Source organism: Crocuta crocuta, unplaced genomic scaffold, assembly GCF_008692635.1.
Source record: "Crocuta crocuta isolate KB4526 unplaced genomic scaffold, BGI_CrCroc_1.0 scaffold189, whole genome shotgun sequence".
Lineage (NCBI taxonomy): Eukaryota > Metazoa > Chordata > Mammalia > Carnivora > Hyaenidae > Crocuta > Crocuta crocuta.
The window spans coordinates 4,155,988-4,178,024 of NW_027551564.1; the positions used below are offsets into that span (position 1 = coordinate 4,155,988).

Consider the following 22,037-nt stretch of genomic DNA (forward strand, 5'->3'; position numbering starts at 1 on the left):
TCCTGGTGCTTTTGAATATAAGTAACTGAATTCTTTAATCTCAGGGGAGTCAGAAGCACAGAATGTCCCCCACACTAAAGAACATTTGTATTGATTAAAAAAAAAATCTTTGAGTTGCAATTGCATGAGTAAAAGCTATAGCACCCTTATGTTTTCCTGAATCCTAACTTTGGCAATACTAATTAAGTTAGACTATTGCCTCTAAGCATTCAATATCTGCATAAAAGAATTAAGAGCTATGAGTTGTTTTCTCAGATTCTTAAGTTTTCTGAGTAAGGAAAAAATTATCTACATTACCATTTCCTGTGGGAGACATTTTTCTCACGGTAAAATTTGACATGCTGTCTTCCAGGAAGGCTCTAAAAGAAAAATAGGGAGAGGGAGAAATACAACAGTGACTCTAAGAATCTACAAGTGACTCTCTCATTGCTAATAAAACACATTTTTCAATGACATTAAGAAAGTCAAATGATCTGGTATAAGGAATACATCACGTAAAGTGTCCCTGAAGAACCTGAGAGTTCATCGATTCCAATGTATTTATTTTACAGATGTGGAAGTTGAGGCCAAGGGGCCATCTGGCTGGCTCAGTCAGTTAAGCATCTGACTCTTGATCTTGGCTCAGTTTGTGATCTCACAATTTGTGAGATCAAGCCCCATGTTAGACTCTGGGCTGACACCACAGAGCCTGCTTGGGATTCTCACTCTTCCCCTTTCTTCTTCTGCCCCCCTCCTCTCTCTCTCAAAATAAATAAATAAACTGGGAAAAAAAAAGAAATTGAGGCCAAGACCGGTTAGCGTCCCCTATATTATATAACAAGCAATTGGCTGAATGAGGCCATCAATTAACTCATTTATTCAATCAATAAATATTCACTGAGTGCCTGTAGTTTGCTTGGCGCTAAGCCAGGAGCTGGAGACAAAAAGATGAGTAAGAGAAATGTTTGCTCAGGTAAGTAGGGAAATAGAGACATGGAATTCACAGCACAGTATGCACAGTGCCCTAAGAAGGGAAGCGGTCCCTGGGGAAGCCAAAGTGAGCCCAGGGTTACATTATAACTTTGTGAGTCCTAGACACTTGCTTTCATCAGCCTCTTCACACACACACACACACACACACTCATGCACGCACGCACACACACACATGCATGCACTCACATGTTAAAAATTATATTTTATGACTGTTAGTATAAAGGTGAAAAATAATCCAGGCTGGCTTCACTATTATACATTCATTATTTTATTATATTCATTTTTTTCTTCTGTTGTTAAAAGGAATTAAAATTAGAACATTTTTGTAGGCCCTTCAAGGTATCCTAGGCCTTAGGCACTGCCTATTTCTGCTTAACGGTTAAGTTGACCCTGGGTTTTCCTGAATGTGGCATTTCCAGTTTTAAAACTGAAAAAGTCCCGAGCAAATGGGGATGGCTAGTCCTCCTATATGGGGAATTATGTTTTTTGCAGGATCCATCCAACCATACAGTGTATGAAATGTTGGAGGGACATAAGATCTCAAGTCAGAAGCAAGTCATAGGCTCAGCTTTATTACATCAAAGTTCTGTAATTGTACCATGTAATCTCCCTGTAAAATGGGCTAATGAAACCTGCCAACATAAGTTTGTGATGATTAGGGGTGCCTGGGTGACTCAGTCAGTTGAATGTCTGACTTCAGCTCCGGTCATGATCTTGTGGTTTGTGAGTTTGAGCCCCATGTGAGGTCCTTTGCTGACAGCTCAGAGCTTGGATCCTGCTTCAGATTCTGTGTCTCTGTCTATCTCTGCTCCTCTCCACCCCCTCATGCTTTTTCTTTGTCTCTGTCTCTCTGTCTCTCTCTCACTCTGTCTCAAAAATAAGTTTGTGATGATTAAATGAATAATGTACACAAAAACCACTCTGTTCAAATGTAAGTGCTATTTCAACCTAAGACCATATTATCAGACAGCTGTTTATAGGTATAACTCAGGGGTTCTATAAGTCTCTGTCTCTCATCCTCTGATGCAAAAGCGTCTCCTATAATAACTTGCCATAGGACCTGAAGTGGCAAAGACACATTTCTTTGGATGACATCATTGTTTTCCTTGGGGTCTTCTTTAAAATACCCCTGCCCTAGAGTAGGTGAGAAGTGGAATGTGCTGGTGCCCAGACCAAGTTCACACTACCTGTCTGGTGTTGGCATTCTGGGCTCATGACTGCACCTGCCCTGGAGAATTGCCTTTAGCTAGTGGGGCTGCTTGGCTTCACACCCTCCGCACACACTACAGCCTGCAGTGATGAATGACCAGGGTAAAAGGTGAGTCTCTTGCCTCAAGGTACAGCCAATTCTGCAAGTGATTTGTACTTCATAGCTCACTATGGGATCAGGCTGAAGCTAGACTAACAGAGAGCATATGCTTGCTCAGTCCCTTTCTCTGTCTCTTCTTCCTCCTTTCTCCTGAGAGCCTACCCTCAATAAGTCACAGGCACCCAAATTCCTCTCAGGCAATGCTTCTAGGAACCCAACCTAACACTAACCACCAATGCAGTCAATCACGGCACTATGTTCACAGAGATCAGCAGCTGTTCATATCGCTAATAGCTGAGAGGTTGAAGGTCTTAGTGAAGTTAGAAAGATGTGCATTTAAAGGATGCTGAGTGAAATAAGTCAGGCAGAGAAGGACAGATACCATATGTTTGCACATATAGGAGAATTAGGAGGAACTTAACAGAGGACCATGGGGGAAAAGAAGGGGGAATTAGTGGGTAGAGGGAGAGAGGCAAACCGCGAGCGACTCTTGAATGCTGAGAACAAACTGAGGACTGATGGGGGGGAGGGCAGGGAAGTGGGGCGATGGGCATGGAGGGGGGCACTTGTGGGGATGAGCACGGGGAGTTATATGGAAACCAACTTGTCAATAAACTATTTAAAAACAGAAAAAATAAATAAAGGATACTATTTACTGACTGTTATTCTAGAGTGTGCTGTAGTTCTGCTCCCTCATCTATCAAATGAGGTGAAGTATGGCTGTTATGAAGATCAAATTAGATGACATATGTAAAGTGTCTAATTATTACCTAACAAATGGAACGTGCTCAGTTTTTAACCTCATACCTCTGTCATCTTGAAAAGAAGAGATCAAATACACAAGGCAAGTGTGGTTGCATGTGGGGAGGGGACGGAACAGCCCAGGCCACTGGGCATGCAGGGAGTGTAGGCAGCCTCTGGCTGGCTGTTTTTGAAGCTCACTAAACTTTGGCAGAATGGGGTAGAAAAGAGGCATGTGAAGACACACTTCAATCTCAGCTACTTGTTCATTTCCCTTCACTTTGGCCCAGCTTCTCTGGGTTCTTGGCTAGCTTTCTCCTGTTTCTCAATGGGCTCCAATAAATTCTCTTCCTGAGCTGGTAAAGACCTAGAGAGTTCATAGCTGCTTGAAATGAGATTCTGAGGTAGTAAAAATGCTGAATGTATATTTGATGATATATTTGTAAACACCACAAATTTAAGTGTAAGACACAGGTCAAGGTAAATGGAGAAAAGGCATTTTACAATTGTCTATTTATCTATCTCTTTCAAAAGACTGGCAGTCCTGTGGGCAAGATCCAACTCTTTCCCTTCTAAATTTCTGGCACCTGGGGCTGAGTGGATGCTCTTTGGGTGCCTATTATGGGCTGTATTGGGTCTCCCCCAAGATTTCTATATTGAAGCCCAATGCCCAGTACCTCAAGATGTGACTGTATTTGGAGACAGAGCCTTTAAAGGGATGATTAAGTTAAAATGAGGCCATTAGGTGGGCCCTAATCCTACCTGTCCAGCAACCTTATAAGAGGAGGAATTTGGGACACACAAAGAGATACCAGGAGTGTATGTGCACAGAGAAAGGCCAGGTGAGGACACAGAAGGTGGCCATCTGTAAGCCAAGGAGAGAGGCTGCAGAAGAAACCAAACCTGACAGCACCTTGATCTTGGATTGCTAGCCTCCAGAATTGTGAAACAATAAAGTTTTGTTGTTTAAGTCAACTAGTCTGTGGTATTTTGTTATGGCAGCACTAGCAAAAAAATAGAGTACTTATGGAAAACATGATTTAAACATTTCTAACATAGTTAGGTCATTCAAAGGGCTTTGTATCACCCTGTCTCTGACCTGTGCCCTTTGTGTCTTCAACTGTCCTACTGCATAGGGCAACTACTAATAGCAATAGCATCTGCTCTGAACAGGGTATCTCACAGGCATTGTCTCATCCTTTCATAAACTCTGTGAGGTGGCTATTATTACTTCCATCTCCCAGATAAGACAACTGAAACTCAGGGAGAGTATGTAACATATCTATGCAAAAAGAAGCAGAATCTGACTTCTAAACCAAAGCCAACTCTTTCCGTATCAGCCAGCAGTAATGTTCATCATGAATCATTGCAAGACTTGACCAGTACTCTGACATTAGGGTGAGAAGAAAGGGAGACAGCAGCAGCCCACCTGACCCTAGACATCGCCCTCTTTGGAAGTCCCATGCGCTCTGCCCCTAGTGCCTGGTAGTAGGATAGCCAGGACGGCCTCTGCAGCAGACAGACCCTTACAGAGCAGGGTTCTCTGTATACTCCTTGAACATACGTCTACACAGAAGCTTGTACAAGAATGGTCATAGCAGCATTATTCAAAATAGCTCAAAGCGGAAACAACACAAATGTCCATCAGTGGATGAATGGGTACATAACATGGTATACTCATATAATATGGAAATGTTATATTCATACATATTACTCAGTAATTTTTTAAAACTGAAGTATTGGGGTGCCTGGGTGGCTCAGTACATTAAGCACCCAACTCTTGATTTCATCTCAGGTCACATTCTCATGGTTCTTGAGATTGAGCCCCATGTCAGGCTCCGTACTAACAGCATGGAGCCTGCTTAGGATTCTCTTCCTCGGGGCGCCTGGGTGGCTTAGTCGGTTAAGCGTCCGACTTTCGCTTAGGTCATGATCTCGCGGTTCGTGGGTTCGAGCCCCGTGTCAGGCTCTGTGCTGACTGCCAGCTCAGAGCCTGGAGCCTGTTTCGGTCTGTGACTCCCTCTCTCTCTCACCCTACCCTGCTCACGCTCTCTCTCTCTCTCTCTCTCCTAGAAATAAATAAAACATTAAAAAAAAAGAAATATTATTTAAAAAAAAGGATTCTCTTTCTCTTTGTGTCTCTTTCTCACTCCCCCTTTCTCCCTGCCCCTCACCCACTCACACTCTATAAATAAATAAATAAATAAATAAGTAAATAAATACCAGGTAAATAAACAATGAAGATTGATACATACTACAACATGAATGAAGCTTGAAACATGCTAAATGAAAGAAGCCAGACATAAAACACTACATGTGTGTGACTCTATATGGATATTTATTAGATTTTCTTCAGTATTCTACTCACATCCCATCTCAATTCTGCTCCCAAGTAAGGCTTTTGCTGCCCCTTTAAGTTCTGCTGGGTAAGGAGGAGAGTTCAGACAATAATAATACTTTAGATGATTTTATAGAACTTTATAATCTATCCCATTTGGTTTCCACAACATTTAAGAGTGATGTTGGGGCACCTGGATGGCTCAGTTGGTTAAGCATCTGACTTCGGCTCAGGTCATGATCTCACAGTTTGTGGGTTCAAGCCCTGTTTTGGGGTCTGTGTTGACAGCTCAGGAGCTGCTTGCTTCGGATTCTATGTCTCCCCTACTCTCTGTCCCTCTCCTGCTCCTGCTCTGTCTCTCTCTGTTTCTCAATAATAAAGAAATGTTTAAAAAAATAAAAAAAGAGTGATATAATTCCATAACAACATGGATGGAACTAGAGTGTATTATGCTAAGTGAAATAACTCAGAGAAAGATAAAAACCATATAGTTTCACTTATATGTGGAATCTAAAACAAACAAACAAATAAAACAGAAACAGATTCATAAATACAGAAAACAAACTGATGGTTACCAGGGGAGATGGGGATGGGGGAATGGGCAAAATAGGTGAAGGGGATTAAGAAGTACAAACTTCTAGCTATAAAATAAATAAGTCACAGAAGTGAAAGGTACAGCATATGAAATATACTTAATAATATTGTAGTAACATTGTGTGGTGAAAGATGGTGACCACACTTACAATAGTGAGCACTGAGTAATATAAAGAATTGTCAAAATCACTATGTTGTATACCTGAAATAAATATAACTATACTTCAGTTAAAAAAAATTAGAGTTATCTAATCCCTACCTTTCAGAGACAGAAGCAGAGACTTGGCTCAAATAGCTAATGAGTGGCGAAGCTGGGACTCAACATGAGGCTTTCTAACTGGAGGGCTCATCATTATTTCCTGTATGCTAGGGACTCCCACATCCTCAGCACTTCCTGCAGAGTTGTACAGAGAAAAGTAGGTATCTCCCCTTTACCTTATATTTAGAGAATGGCTCTAATCAGATCCAGCATTCTGCTAGAGGGTCTGATATTTTCATGCCTCCTGTAGCTAGGCATTCTCCAGGAGGCCTGGTTAAATGGAGTCAAATAAGATAAGACATTGAAGAAGCTCATGGCCCTTAACGTCTTTCTCCCTGACAAGCTTCAAGTGTCTTGTAAACACCTCACTGTCTCCACCCTAGAATCTCTGTAATACTTTCTAGGAAAGGTTCCAACAATCCCACTTGCTCTCTCTAGGAAACCTGATTCTATCCTGTTGCGTCTTCCAATGAGAGTCCCTGGGAAGAACTTAGCCTTTTGTGCTTCGCCGTCCTTCTTCTCTCAAACTAGGATTCCACGCAGAAGGTAGGAGCTGCCATCTTGAGACCATGGACCAACCATGAGGACTAAAGTCACATACTAAGAATGGCAGAGTAGGAAGTTGAAGGAGACTTATGCCTTGACAGTATCACAGAGCTGCCACAGTTGTCCTGGATTATCTATCTCTTGACTTCTCCTTGGAAGAGAAAAAAATCTCCTAGTTCCTTCAGAAGATTGTTTTTCCATATTTTTATTACTCAAGCTTAATGTTCCTCCTACCTGTTATGAAACCATTGTAGAAGTAGAAGGTGTAAGGTGTAAAAAGCCCACGGTGGTCTACAAAATATAATATATCTGTGACTCTTTTATTAGTAAATCACTATTTCTTATAATATGTCTATGTGTTTAATGTTCCTAGCAAGAAGGATCCCTTGTTGGGTCCCTACTATTGCTTCACATCCTTTGTGTATATTATTTTATTTAATCCTTCCAAGTGAGTACTATCATCTCTAATTATAGGAATCCAAAACTCAGAGAGGTTAAATAATCTGCCCAAGGTCACAGAGTAAGTGGCAGAACCAGGAATTATAATTAGGTCCACACTACTGTAATGCCAAGGCTGTCTTGAGTACATGATACTACATGTTGCTCAAAGTGCTATGTGATATAGCCAACACCAGACACTCAGAGAAATGCCTTGGAGTTCCAAAAGATGGGAGATAATGGAAGAGGAGCTGTAATGAATGGCTGCTCCAGTATCCCTGGACGGCTCAGGCTTGAGCCTCACCCCTCCTGAATCTACACCCAAGTCATGAGTAGCCTGGCACTATCCCTGATTGGACTCCTTTCCTGGACAGATCTCCCTCCTAGATAACTTAATAATGTTTTATACTCATTCCTAGCCCAATTGTGTCCATTGACACAAAGTAAATGAGAAAGGAACGTGTAATATATTCTATTTTCAGGTGGTAAGAGTTTAATAAATATACAGAGAGGTTTTTTTTAATTAATGTGACTCATATTGTGAGAAAATTATTTTTTCTCATTAAATCTGTATGTGCTCCTCTTATACCCCTCACACAATCTCCTTCAGCCTCACCTTCTTTCTCTTCTTAGGACATGTTGGCCATGTAACCCTATACATCTCCTCATGTCAGCCCATTTGGTGGGCTCAAAACAATTCCTAAAAGCTCCGATCTAAAACCTCTAAGGTGCAGGGCACCTGGTGGCTCAGTTGGCTGAGTATCTGACTCTCGATTTCAGCTCAGGTCATGATCCCAGGATTGTGGGATCAAGTTCCACATCGGGCTATATGCTGAGCATGGAGCTTGCTGGGGATTCTCTCTCCTCTCTTTGCCCTTCTCTCCCACTTGCACTCTCTTTCTCTCTAAAAATCAATCAATCAATCAATCAATCAATTAATTAAAGTGAGCAGGTGCAAGCCCCTGTCTTATCAACCTTTAATGTCACAGAAACTTTACTGTAATAGAACTCTTTCTATATTGCCCAGAATATAAAGCAATAATTTTTATATATGGATATTTCTTGCACTGTTATTAAAAATGAATCAACAACATGTCTTTGTGAATGACCCTTATTAGTAATTAATATTAATTAAATATCCTTTTTTTTTCAAAATTTATTTCTAGGAGAGAGAGAGAGAGACAGCGTGAGCAGGGGAGGGTCAGAGAGAGAGGAGGACACAGACTCTGAAATAGGCTCCCGGCTCCGAGCTGGCAGCCAGCACAGAGCCCGACGCGGGGCCCGAACCCACGAACCGCGAGATCATGACCTAAGCGAAAGTCGGATGCTCAACCGACTAAGCCACCCAGGCGCCCCTTAAATATCCTTTTGTAGAGTGGATTAGAGATTTTAAACCTCTTAAACTGACAGTGTCAAAAATCTATGCATCTGATTTTTATTTTTATGGCATTTTTAAAAGAAATTACCTATTTCAGGGACTGAGATTACCCTGATTTTCAAATCTGCTCAGAAACCTTTGTGTCTATATGTGTCTGTAAGGTATCTAATAATGACACCTTAGGAGCCTCAGTTCAGTCAGTTTGACTTATTTCTAAGTACTGTCCTTCGGTTTCATTCCAAATAAGTTTTTTAACTTCTCAGGAGAAAGATGAGACTCTAATGTTGGCTCCTCAAAACACTGTTACCAGTGCCTCATGATGGCAGATTACCAGTAACTGTATTTTATTTTATTTTATTTTTTATTTAAAATGTTTATTTATTCATTTTTGAGAGAGAGAGTATGTATACAAGCAGGGGAGGAGTAGAGGGAGAAGGAGAGAGGGAATCCCAAGCAGGCTCCACACTGTCAGCACAGAGCCTGATGTGGGGCTTGAACCCACAAGCCATGAGATCATAACCTGAGCCAAAACCAAGTCAGACACTAAATCGACTGAGCCACCTAGGCACCCCACCAGCAGCTGTATTTTAAATGTGGAATTTTATGGGAAAAGATGTATGAAAGCTATTTGTCTCTATTATACTGGGAATTATAGAAACCTTTCCCTTGAAAGCATTGAAAACATAAGTTGAAAATTCTAATATGAAATCATGACATCAAGTCAATACAGATAGAGGGAAAATCTTTTGAACTTCTGGACCATCTTTCGTTTCTCCTTTGTGGCCAAACACCAGCAAAATACAGCAAAACTGGCTAGAAAATGGCCTATGTACATTCACCTTTGGGTGTATAATCTAGGGGGTTTCATGGCCCAGTAATAGTGCCATACCCACTACTACTTGTTTCCCAGAAATCACTAGTAACTGGGAAAAACCCCTAGAAACTGGAAAAGGACAAATGCCACTTAAACTATTTTCTATAGAATAATAAGAGAAGCTCAGTAATTACAAACCAATAAACAGAAGCCTTAGCTTCTGGGAAATAAATAAAACAAACCACCAAACAACCAATTACCGCCTAAAAGAACATGAAATATCATGGAAGGAGAAAACAAACAGGTCTTCATGAAGTGCAAACATTAACAAGTCCATAAAATTAATGGATTGTGTTTAGCCTTCACATGCAGCGTAGAAGGAAATCCAATTATTATCAGGCTGGTAAGGACTCATTTAGCCTGCTGGGATGGTTATAAATTTGCTATTTCTTCAGTCACACAACCTAACAGTGTGAGCTTAGCACTGGAAAACTTGCTTATTGACGGTAAACAGTTGGGAATGTAGTGCAGATGAAATCTTTCAGCCAGCCAGATGTCTACGTGCTACCAGTTCTCTAGTACCCACCATACAAATTTCTGACTGTTCTATTTTTACTATGAGCCCCCACCTGCCCAGGTTGCTACCACATAGCTTCTCTGCATACTAATAGCATCAAATTCTAGCATGAAGAGTCCTACTCTCTGGGACAATGATCTGTTTCACTCTATAAAAGACACTGATATAATATTCATTAATAAAAATACTATTTTACAAAAATTGTCTATCCTGAGCCCTTCATGGGCTATTTTCTTTTTTTTTTAAGTTTATTTCTTTATTTTTAGAGGTGAGGGAGTGAAGGAGGGGCAGAAAGAGAGAAAGGGGGAAAAAGGATCCCAAGCAGGCTCCATGTCATCAGCCTGGAGCTGGACATGTGGATCAATCTCAGGAACCATGAAATCATGACCTAAGCCAAAATCAAGANTAAGTTTATTTCTTTATTTTTAGAGTTGAGGGAGTGAAGGAGGGGCAGAAAGAGAGAAAGGGGGGAAAAAGGATCCCAAGCAGGCTCCATGTCATCAGCCTGGAGCTGGACATGTGGATCAATCTCAGGAACCATGAAATCATGACCTAAGCCAAAATCAAGAGTCAGATGCTTAACTGACTGAGCCACCCAGATGTCTCTCATGGGCTATTTTCAGTTCTTTCCAAAATCATTTGTTAAATGAGTAAAAACCCAAATTTTGACCATGGACTATGAGCTAAAACCTCATTAGTTACTGTAAGTACTTTGCCATATTTCATATTCACAATGGTTCTGTCATAAGGTCATTCTTTACCCCAATTTTACACAATACCACCTCTTTCATAATATCAGTAATACATGCCTAGTAGAAAATGTGTAAAGTCAAAGAAAGCACAAAGAAGAAAAAATGAGACACTTTTCATCTATCATTACTTTCTTCAAGGGTTCTCTTTGCATATTAGGGTATATTGATCCATATTTTTCAATGTCATTAAAAATATTTAAATGATTATTTCTTCTGCAACTAAAACATATTTCATTTTATGTGTCCATCTGTCTATAACTTAATTCTTCTGTTGTTTCCAACAAAACCATACAAAAATCTTTGACAACATCTCTGATTATTTTCTTTGGATGGATCCCTAGATGTGAAATTACTTGCTAAGGGATATAACTTCTAAAATGTTCTTGATCCGTATTGTCAAGTCTCCTTCCTTAAGCTCTGTTAGCTTATAATGCACTGGCAGCATATAAATGTCCATACATATGGATTTAGAACTACCATTTATTAATTTTCACTTACCTTCCTTTTTTATCAGCAGCTTTCAATATTTTAATTATCTTTCCCCTTATGAATTCTTTCACTCTTTAAAAATTCCTGTAGGTCATATATACAACTTCTTTTTGACCTCAAAATCCAGGCAATCACCAAGACTTACAACTCTATTCCTACATATCTCTCGATTGTATTTCTTTTTCCATTCAAGCTACCAATTATTCAAGCTGCCATAATCTCTTTGTCACTATTCTAACAGCTTCCTAGGTATATTCCTGTCTCTAGACTTAATCTCTTCTAACCCATTCTCTGTCAAAGCAGTCACCATCTTGCTTTAAAGTCTTCAGTGGTGCCCCATCTCTATCAGGATAAAAGCCAAGTTGTTGGGGCGCCTGGGTGGCTCAGTTGGTTAAGCCTCCGACTTTGGCTCAGGTCATGATCTTGTGGTCCATGAGTTCAAGCCCTGCATCGGGTTCTGTGCTGCCAGCTCAGAGCCTGGAGCCTGTTTCAGATTCTATGTCTCCCTCTCTCTCTGCTCCTCCCCCGCTCATGCTCTGTCTCTCTCTGTCCCTCAAAAATAAATAAACGTTAAATTTTTTTAAAAAAATAGCCAAGTTGTTAACAAGGCTTACAAATTCACAGCTGCTGTCTCATCTCTCCGCACTCTCCATTCCTCACTCGAGCTCTAGTTTCAGCCTCACTAAGTCAGGCCAGTTCCTTGAGTGTTGCATCCATTTTACCACCTTTAGGCTGTTGCTTACTCTATGCACTATGTCTAAAACAGTCTTCATTCTGAGTTTTCCTCACCTCTTATTCTCTTTTCAGGAAAGACTTCTATTCATTCTTCAGGTCACATAACCTCCCAGAAACATTTAGTGACACCATTGCAACCTGGTCCCCCACCTCTCCAGGCTGAATTAAGACCCTACCAAGTGCAGAAATAGCAAAGAATATCTCTCCATAAAAGCATTTGCCAAACATACTGCCTGTTTGTGTGGCTGACTATCCTTCTATCCCCAGGGCACAACATGCACACACACACGTGCACACAGAGTAAATCTTGAAAAATGTAAACAAGACCATCTTCTCCACAGTTGTGTTTCCTGAACTTATTACAGTATCTGGCACATAATCAGTTCTAGAGGGATATTTGTTGGACAAATGAGATTAACTAAATGTTTACACGTTTTCTTATAATTTGAAAAAAACATATTTTAGGGGTACCTGGGTGGCTCACTCAGTTAAGTGTCTGACTCCTGATTTTGGTTCAGGTCATGATCCCAGAGTCATGGGATTGAGCCCCGCAGTCGTGTTGAGTGTGGAGTCTGCTTAAGATTCTCTCTCCCTCCCTTTGGCCTCCTTCTCTGCTTGTGTGCTCTCTCCTTCTTTCTAAAACAATAATAAATAAATAAATAAATAATAAATGAATTTTATTGTTACATGGTAACTAATACATATGGAATTATTTTGCTAACAGTGGAATGAATCCCTTTCCTATTGATAGGACAAAGGATTTTTCCTTTGTCACATATAAAGTTCTTACATATTCTAGAATGTGGTTTGTGGCTGTCTGTTTGTTCTAGAAATCTGTTTTTAGTTTCTTGCAGTAGAAACAAACTTTAATTATTATCTTTTATAAAAAGATAAAAATACACTTTAATATCAGTGCAACACCCCTAATTAATTTCCTGTACATAAATCCTATCAGCTATTCTCATCCATTTATTTCTTTCAGATAAACTTTAAAATTATTTCATCTATTTCCAAAATAAATATTCTTTTGGAACTTTTGATCTGAATTGTATGAACCCTATAAAATGATTTGGGAGGAGGTGACATTTATAATATTCAATCTGTCCATCCAGGAAGTTTTACTCAAGAAATTTTTTGTTTTTTTACAATAAAATTTTGTTATTTTTTAAATCAGGGTCCCACATTTTTCTTTTGGAGATTTTTTTGGAGATTTATTTTGATTATTTTGATATTTTACCATTCTTTGTGCTATTGTGAAAGAAATAATAATACAATGCATTTGTCACTAAGAATTCTAAATTTTCTTTTTATCTACTGGTGCTGTGAAATATGCATGATTCTACAAGTTACCCTTGATTCAAAGAAGGATCATGGTTAAATCCAAATCTCTCTGTACTCTAGCCTCCTGCAGGTTTTTCTACATGCATTCCTTTCAAACTTTTACCTAATGACAAAAGAGAGGGTGCTGGGAAGGAATGGGGAAAAGGGAAGAATCGTAGGATAGCATTTTTCTACAAAACCTTTTAACTAAAATTAGCTCTCAGTGCAGATGTACCATGTGGCATCTGTGCATTTTCTCAAATACCGCCAATTTCCTGGGATGTTTATATTCCAGTTTGAAAGAATGGTCCACACTACTTTCCCCCAGGAGGTTCCCTATAAAGGGGACTTAATCACATTTTAGGCCAGAGAAACTTGGGTCTACAAATGCAGAATAAATTATTCAGATGCTTAGAGCTCTCAGTATACCTCTATGATGAGGATTCAGCAATGTTGATTCTCATGTCTAGAAGTAAGCCATTTGTCATTTAGTGGAGAGCCGTAAAATACACTCTTCCAATTAATAATCACAATAAAAGGATGACTTATATCCTTAATAAGTTCAGCAACTAACATAAAATGCAATCTAATAAATATAATTGTAATTTGACAAAGCATCCATTTGAAGAAGAGCCTTTTCCAAATTCTAAAACCACCTCGTTTTTTTTTACAATGGTACACTAGAAACACTTAAGAAACATATTTGATGAAGACTTTTGATTAAAAGGTAAACTCTGAGCAACTGAAAACAGTACACAGAAATTAATACATAAAACCCTTATTTCAAAGTTCTCAGCAAGAGAAAAGGAAATTTGATCAACAAACGGCCTAGACGCAGATAGTATCAGAAGACAAGCTGTGTGGGAACAACAGAGATTTCCTTCGGACTGCTGGCCAAGGATTTTATCACTTCCTTCTTAAAGAATGCTTCAAGTTAATGCCCGAATCATAGGGATACTCTCAGTTAAATAATGTTTACTTACATTGACTGCTTAGTGAATTATATGCAGCTCATCCACCGTATGAGTTCAGCCATTCAGAACATATTCTCTTTGTTTTGTTTACAGAAAAAAAAAATGATTTTTTTAGGTATTTCAGTCAAAACTCCAGTGGTTAGAGAAGAATGTCATGGGGCACCTGGGTGGCTTAGTCGGTTAAGCGTCCGACTTCCGCTTAGGTCATGATCTCGCGGTTCGTGGGTTCAAGCCCCGCGTCGGGCTCTGTGCTGACTGCCAGCTCAGAGCCTGGAGCTTATTTCAGAGTCTGTGTTTCCCTCTCTCTCTGACCCTCCCCTGCTCACGCTGTCTCTCTCTCTCCTAGAAATAAATAAAAAATATTAAAAAAAAAAAAAAGAATGTCAGGTAAGTAGAATGGTACTGCAGCTACAGAATGGTGGCTGAGGTGGGGATGTCACTGACTGGGTGTACCACAGCCTCCAAATATGCTACATTGCCTTTCTACAGAGGACTGACCACCCCTTAGATGGAAACTTTGGGAATGCAATGAATAACAAGACTGAGCCCGCAAACCACAAATAAAAATGTCTTATTATGTCATGGTCATACTATATACACAAGTATATTACTGGATAAGGATATTTGTATTTCTATATCATTTTAGCCCTTTTATAAAGCCAGAGGGAAGCTTATTTATTGCTACTACATATTTTATGTGAAAGAAATTTGAAAAATCATTGAAAAACTCAGTAAGACAAAAGTCTTCTCATTCTGGTTCTGTTAACTATGTCTTGGCAAGTTGCTCAACATTGATGTTTCTGTTGTCCGCATCTAAAAAATTTATGAGTTAGACTAGATAAGGCTATGCTCCATTCCAATCAGAAGTTTATGTCAACTGGATTAAAGATGTACATGAAGCTAAAATTTTAATAAAAACCCTGGCCTGTTTATGTGTTCTAACATGATATTTAAAATCAACCAAATGTTTTACTAAAATTTCTACTGATAACATATCTCAGTTTTCTCAAACTGATTGTTCCAATAAAAATTGGAGTACAACAAATATCAGAAAGACTGTATCTGTTATATCAACTGTGAAAGTGAAAGCCAGTTTTAAATTTGATCACATTTCATGAAAAGTCAACTCATAAACCACAAATGCTGTACTTTAGCTTTCTGGTTACTATAGATGTTTGAAAGCCAAGTCATAAAATTCCTTAGTAAACCTTTGGGAATTGAGCTCTCAAGCCCTCTGAGACATACATGACCTGATCAGCAATGGGAAGCAATAAGAACGTTAGAACATAAGGCAGAGCCCGGTATGCTGTGGGAAACACCCCTCTAGAGGGGACAGAGCTGCTAGTTGCAAAGTGCAAGTGGCCCTGGGTTGGATTCCCACAGCTCTGTATCATGAATGGAAATGGTGGAGAAAAAAAAACACGAGTCAGACATGTCAGCTTTGCTATCAATTATAAAGGTAAGTCTGTTTAGAATAACTTTTCTATTTCTAGCAAAGAATCTGTTTCTAAAACTGATTTTTCAAGACTAGGATATAAATAGAGGTTGAAAATCGGCCCCCATCTATAATAACCAATTCCCAGGTTAGAACCCAGGATATACAGGCAAGTTAGCCAAATGCACAGGAATCCCTGGAGGACGCCAGACTCCCCCAATTCACCCTACCCTGCTTTATCCCATGGTACACCCATGCAAGAAATGTGATTTTTCTTACTGGGGGAAGATAGGATAGAAGGGGTATGGGCTTGGCATCCTCATCCTCACAGCTCAGTGCTTGCAAGTGTTTCTAGCAGACAAGAAAAACAAATCTATGAAACAATGGAGTTCACCATTTCGATAAAAGCATCATCTGTGAAAACAAGGAGGTCCTTTTAAAAAATGTTTTTATAGTCACTTGCGAAAATAGAATTGCCTTGAAGAATTTACTATCCTTGTGGGTGACAGGATTCGCCAGCTGACAGCTCCCACACTGAAACTCAAAGAGGCTCTCATTTCTCTGCTTCTCAGAAATGTGTTAAGTTGCAGAGAAGTTAAAAGGCAATGCCATCTAAAATCACACGCAGCAGCAGAGCTGTTGACAGGCAAAACAGCCCCGTGGAAGCTGTCGAAATTTAACTGGAGAAAAGACAAAGTGAATACAGTAAGTTCTGATTTTAATCAATTGCAAAGGAAACAGGGAAAGTTATGCAAGTAAAGCAGATATATTTATGTGTGCAAATACAATTCAACTTACCTCTCTTGGGCAGAAAACCAGGACTTGTATCTGAACTGCCTTCAGTAGTTCCCCAGGTGTATAGTGCTGAACCTAGTGTGTAGCTGGAGTTTAATGAATGTCGTTTCCACCTCTACTTGACTGTGTTAATGAACAGTTCAGAGGCTTCTCCCTCAGTGGCTGAGTCACCCAGGGAGGAGGTAGGTGGTGTGAAAGAGGGTGTCACCTTGTATAAATACCAATTCAATTAAAACAGGCTCACTCCTGGACCTACTGTCTTTGTTTGGTGAATTCTTTGTGTAAGTTATGGCCTCGTTATGCCAAAAAGAATGTGCTCCTGTTATCGCCCTTTTAATTGATATCAACAATACACACAACTCTATCACAGGCAAGGAGGCATAGTACCTAACCTATTTTGGATTCTCTTCAAAATAAAACAAAAACATAAGGTAGGAGGAGATTTTCTCTATCTACCCAAAGTGGCTGGAAGGCTGGGGCATGAATGCACAAGATGGGAAGGCCATTGTGGGAACCAACATTCTTTAGGATAGAAAAGTCCTTCGAAACTCTGAGCTCAGAAAATATGAAGCAACATAAGTTCTACATGTGGGATATTTTGTAAAACCATCAGAGGAAAAATACATTCTGAAATATAAGAATTCTGATCCTTTTATTATTTTGACACAGTTAAAAATGTGACAAAGATGCTTGAAAGTTCTTTCACATCTGAGGGCAGAAGTAGACTCCAGTGTCAGCACCTGTGTCTGGCAGGGAAGCAACAATGCACAAAAGCCATGCCAGGTGTGGGTTCCTACTACAGCTTCTGAAATGTACCTTCCATAATAGCCAAGGAGGCTTTACTAGAAGCTTAGCAAACTTGGAGAACATTGCTGAGAGAAGTGAAGTCATTAGGACTCTTTATGCATCCATCATACCAACAACAAACCAAATGCTCCCAGTTTCAAGACAGCTCCTGAAAATTACAGTCCAGCTGAGCTACAGCACAGAAACAATTGTAATGAGTAGAAAAACGTTCAGATTGAAAGGTACAGACAATTGTAGTATGTAGTCATTATATACTAGGACATCACTTCCCTGAAGAATTTGAAAATGGAAAATGGAAAAGTGTTCTTTAAAAGTAACATCCATGTACATGTCTATTTGGTCCTTCTATGGAATTTTATAAACGTAACATATTTTAGAAATATGTTCTAGGGGCACCTGGGTTGCTCAGTCGTTTGAGCATCCGGCTTTGGCTCAGGTCATGATCACTCAGTTTGTGAGTTTGAGCCCTGCATCAGGCTCTGTGCTGACAGTACAGAGCCTGCTTGGGATTCTCTCTCTCTCTGTTCCCTACTGCATACACATGTGGTCTCTCTCCCTGAAAGTAAATAAACAAACTTAAAAAAAAAAGAAATATGCTCTAAATTTCTGTGCTGCCCATAAATGTTGGTTGAATTTAGGTTGGATTTAGTACCATAGATGAGAAAGTTGGAAAAACATGTCCAGCTCAATTCAAAAAATAAATTAGGAGTTATTCGCAGTATTATAAAGAAGTTATATTCAGCAAAATAAATCAGAAGTTATATTCAGCATGATTCAGCATTATTTTGCCAAATGAAGGGCTAAAACAATTTCAGAGCCAGCTTGTAAGGACAGGTAGTAACTTACATTATAGAACGTTTAAATGGATGCTTTTGTCATCATAAAGCATAGAACCAGAAAAATAAGTTTTTAAATTTTAATGAAGTAAAATATTCTACACAAGATACATGTTAGGCTTTTGAACTCCCAAGCAATTATTTCTGCATGTAATGGATGATTCATCTTATTTTATATACCAGGAGCCCATACCACTAAGCTATACCAATGTCTTTTCATTTAGAACCAAATCTTTGATTTAAGAAGGGGCAAATTCTAACACTTGAGGAAAATGCATACCTCCTCATGGTTCTCAAAGCTTGAAGAGGTCAATCAAGAATGTGTTTGGGTATGGAGGTGGCCAAATAGGTTTGGTCTTGGTTTCACTCCGGCCTTGAGCATACTTGGAATAACTTTGTTTCACCATGCCTATCTCACTGTGTGTGTCTGCGTTCTTGAGGTCTCTTTAGAACATGAGCTCCTACCCTGGGCATGGCAAATGTTTTATTGCAGATGCCAACACCAATTGCTTTCGTGGTGGCCGCTTGGAGGGATATGATGAGGTTTATAAAGCAAACCTTTTTTGCTGAGTTGATCTCCTAAAATAGAACAGTGTTTTTTCCTATGTCTTCTATCTAATGAATCAATCAGCCAAAATGAGCACTTATTACTTATTATTACATAATAATTAGGATAGTAAATACTTATATAGCACTGTTAATGTGTCAGGCATTGAATTTCTAAGTACTTTTCATACATTAATTTAGTAATTGTTATTAAATGATTGTCTCCTCGTACTATGGTCTGAATGTTTGTGACATTCAGGCTATGAACCAGGAAAAGGAGCCTCACCCAACCATGCTGGCAACTTGATCTCAGATGCCCCAGCCTCCACAACAGTGAAAGTTAAATTTCTGTTGCGTATAAGCTGCCCAGTCTAGGGTATTGTTATAGCAGCCTGAACAGACTAAGATACCTCCTCACCCTAGAGAGATTCCAAAAGTGATGCAAAAAAGCAAAACATGAAAATAATACAAATCAGCATCTCAAAGTTCTCTTATCTATTACTTAGGGTCTCTGAGGGTTGAAAGATACAGGGTTCCCCTTTTTCCTCCCAGATGGAAAAAATGTTATGTGCATGTTAAAACAAAGGTATATCATTAGGGTGATACTTACAAAGCCAATTTCTCTTTGGCTGCGAGTAGACAGGTGTCAGAATTAACGAATTACTGTCAACACCTCAAGAGCTGGTGCATTGCTTAATATACTTCAATGGTGCCAGCATAATGGAGACCAAGAGAGCACAGTGGAGAATGCACAGGAGCCCAGGTTCTCTTTCCTTACAGAACAACCCTTCACTGTGGGCACATCACTTAACCCCTATGCCCATGTCTTTCTTGGCACAGTGAGACTCATGAGATCTATCTCTTTACCAACTGGGCAGGTCACAATGAAGATGTCACATTTTTTTTTTAACCAGGACTCCAAACCTTAGGTCTATAGCAAATGTCAGGAAGAACCAGGAGGAATCAGCTCTGAGTCCTTTCTGACTCTTCACGCTACAAACAGGCAATTCCCCTGCCCAAAGAAAACAGCAGAGATTAGGTATGGTTGATGATGATTGTAATGATGATGATAAAAATAACAATAAAAATAGCAACACCAATAGTTTAAATATGTGCCAATCACTTCTAAGTGCTTCACATGTATTATTTAATTTGATTCTCACAAAAACCCCACACAATAGGAACTGCTGTCATATCCATGATAGAGATAAGAAAGCGAAAGACTAAAGTTAACACAGCTAGGAATTAGATGTGTGTGGAATTCCAATCTAGGCAGACTGACTGCAGAGTCCACATTCTTAGATATGAAGCTCCATTGTCTCTCTAAAGTGCCAGAAAGGAACATGAGCACTTGATCCAAGAGACTGTGGCTAGACCAGAGGGTGAGCTAAACTTATAGCAGGCCTGAGCACCAACTAATAGGTGGCCAAAAAGTACAATGGCTTTTAACAGTAAATGTGTGTATATATGTACATGTATGTGTGCATGTATACATACATATACACTTATACCCTCATAGCCCACATGTGTTAGATTGCAATGTTAAACCAGAGAATGGCCTAGAGTAGCTTCAGAATCTAGGGTCCTTTAATGATAGTGTAAATCTAACTCTTCAGTTTTCTTCTTTTCTTTATTTATTTAAAGAGTTTTAAAAATTTATTTATTTATTTAATATTTTCTTTATTTATTTAAAGAATATTTGTTTGTTTAAGACTATTTTTATAGCAGTTTTTGGTTCATAGCAAAATTGAGAGTCAGGCACAGAGAATCCCATACACCCCCTTCCCCCACACATGCACTCCTCTATTAACATTTCACACCAGACTAGTACATTTGTTAAATGGATGAATCTACACAGACACATTGTTGTCACTCAAAGCCCATAATTTATATTAGGACATCATTCTTGGTGCTGTATTCTATGGATTTGGATGAATGGATAATGACACGTATCCACTATTATGGTACCATGCAGAATAGTTTCACTGCCCTAAAAATCCTCTGTGCTCTGCCTAGTCATTTCTCCCTCCCCCCAATCCCTGGCAACCACTGACCTTATTACTGTCTACGTAGTTTTGCCTTTCCAAAATGTCATCTTGTAGGAAATCATACACCATTTAGCCTTTTCAGGTTGGCTTCTTTCATTTTATAATACACAGTTAAGCTGCTTCCATGTCTTTTCATTGCTTGACAGCTCATTGTTTTTTAGCTATTCCATTGTCTGGATATACCACAGTTTATTTTTCCATTTTCCTAATGAAAAACATCTTATTTGCTTCCAACTTTTGGCAATTATGAATAAACTTGTTATAACCATTCATAGGCTGTTTTCTTTTTTTAAAATAGTATTTACACAACATATCTTTCTTTTCCATTTTTTCTAAGTTTATTTTATTAATTTTAAGAGGGTGTGAAAGAGAATGAGAGAGAGAGAGAGAGCAGGGAAGGGGCAGAGAGAGGAAGAGAGAGAGAACCCCAAGCAGGTTCCACTATTAGCATGGAGCCCAACACTGGGCTCAAACTTACAAACCATGAGATCATGACCTGAGCTGAAATCGAATCTAATGCTTAACCAACTGAGCTACCCAGACACCCCTACACAATATATTTTGAATCAGCCATATATTTATATTCTTCAGAAATTAAAAGTATAGAAAAAAAGACAATGTAAAGACTTCTTCCTCACTCCCCAAACCTTGATCACCAAAAAAGAGCAATGGGCAATTATTTAGTGTCTTCTGGGTCATTCCAAAGACGTTTATACATACACGAGCAAATGTAAGACACAGATATTTCCTTCATTTTTTATACAAATGTTTGCGTATTACACTGTTCTGAATCTTATTTATTTATTTATTTGTTTATTTATTTATTTATTTTTGCTTTAACATATTATCCTGAACATCTTTCCACACTGTGTTTCATAGCTCCTTGGCCTTCCATTGTATGGGTATGTCATAACCTATTTCATCAATCCACTATTAATGAACATTTCCATCATGTCTAAGCTTCTGCTAACAAACAATGCTACAGTGAGTAACAATGTACATAAAAATTTGTCACATATGTGTATATATCTCTAGGATAAATTCTTATACACATAACTGCTGGATCCAAGATTTTTTACATTTTAATGTTGGTAGATAAATAGTACCAAATTGTCCTCTATAATGGATTTATCAATTTATCCCTCTTGTTCTCATTTGTCTTCTTCAATAATTTGCTCATTTAACAAATATTAAGTACTTATTATGCTTTAGTATTGTTTCAGTTCAAAGGACAGGAAACTTAATGGGATCCAGTGCTTGCTCTCCAGGAATTCACCATGTTGGGGGACACAGACATTGAGTTAAATTGCTATAATACTGCAGGATAAAGTAAT

General features: G+C 39.0%; 1 protein-coding gene across 1 annotated transcript in view; it reads right to left on the bottom strand.

Moving 5' to 3' along the window:
- Positions 1-22,037, bottom strand: part of SCEL (sciellin) — a 211,663-nt gene that overhangs the window by 95,288 nt on the left and 94,338 nt on the right. The window contains exon 8 of the mRNA XM_077750066.1: positions 298-359. Coding sequence (XP_077606192.1) covers positions 298-340 — 43 coding nt within the window. The 5' untranslated portion in view covers positions 341-359. The remainder of the gene's footprint in view (positions 1-297; positions 360-22,037) is intronic.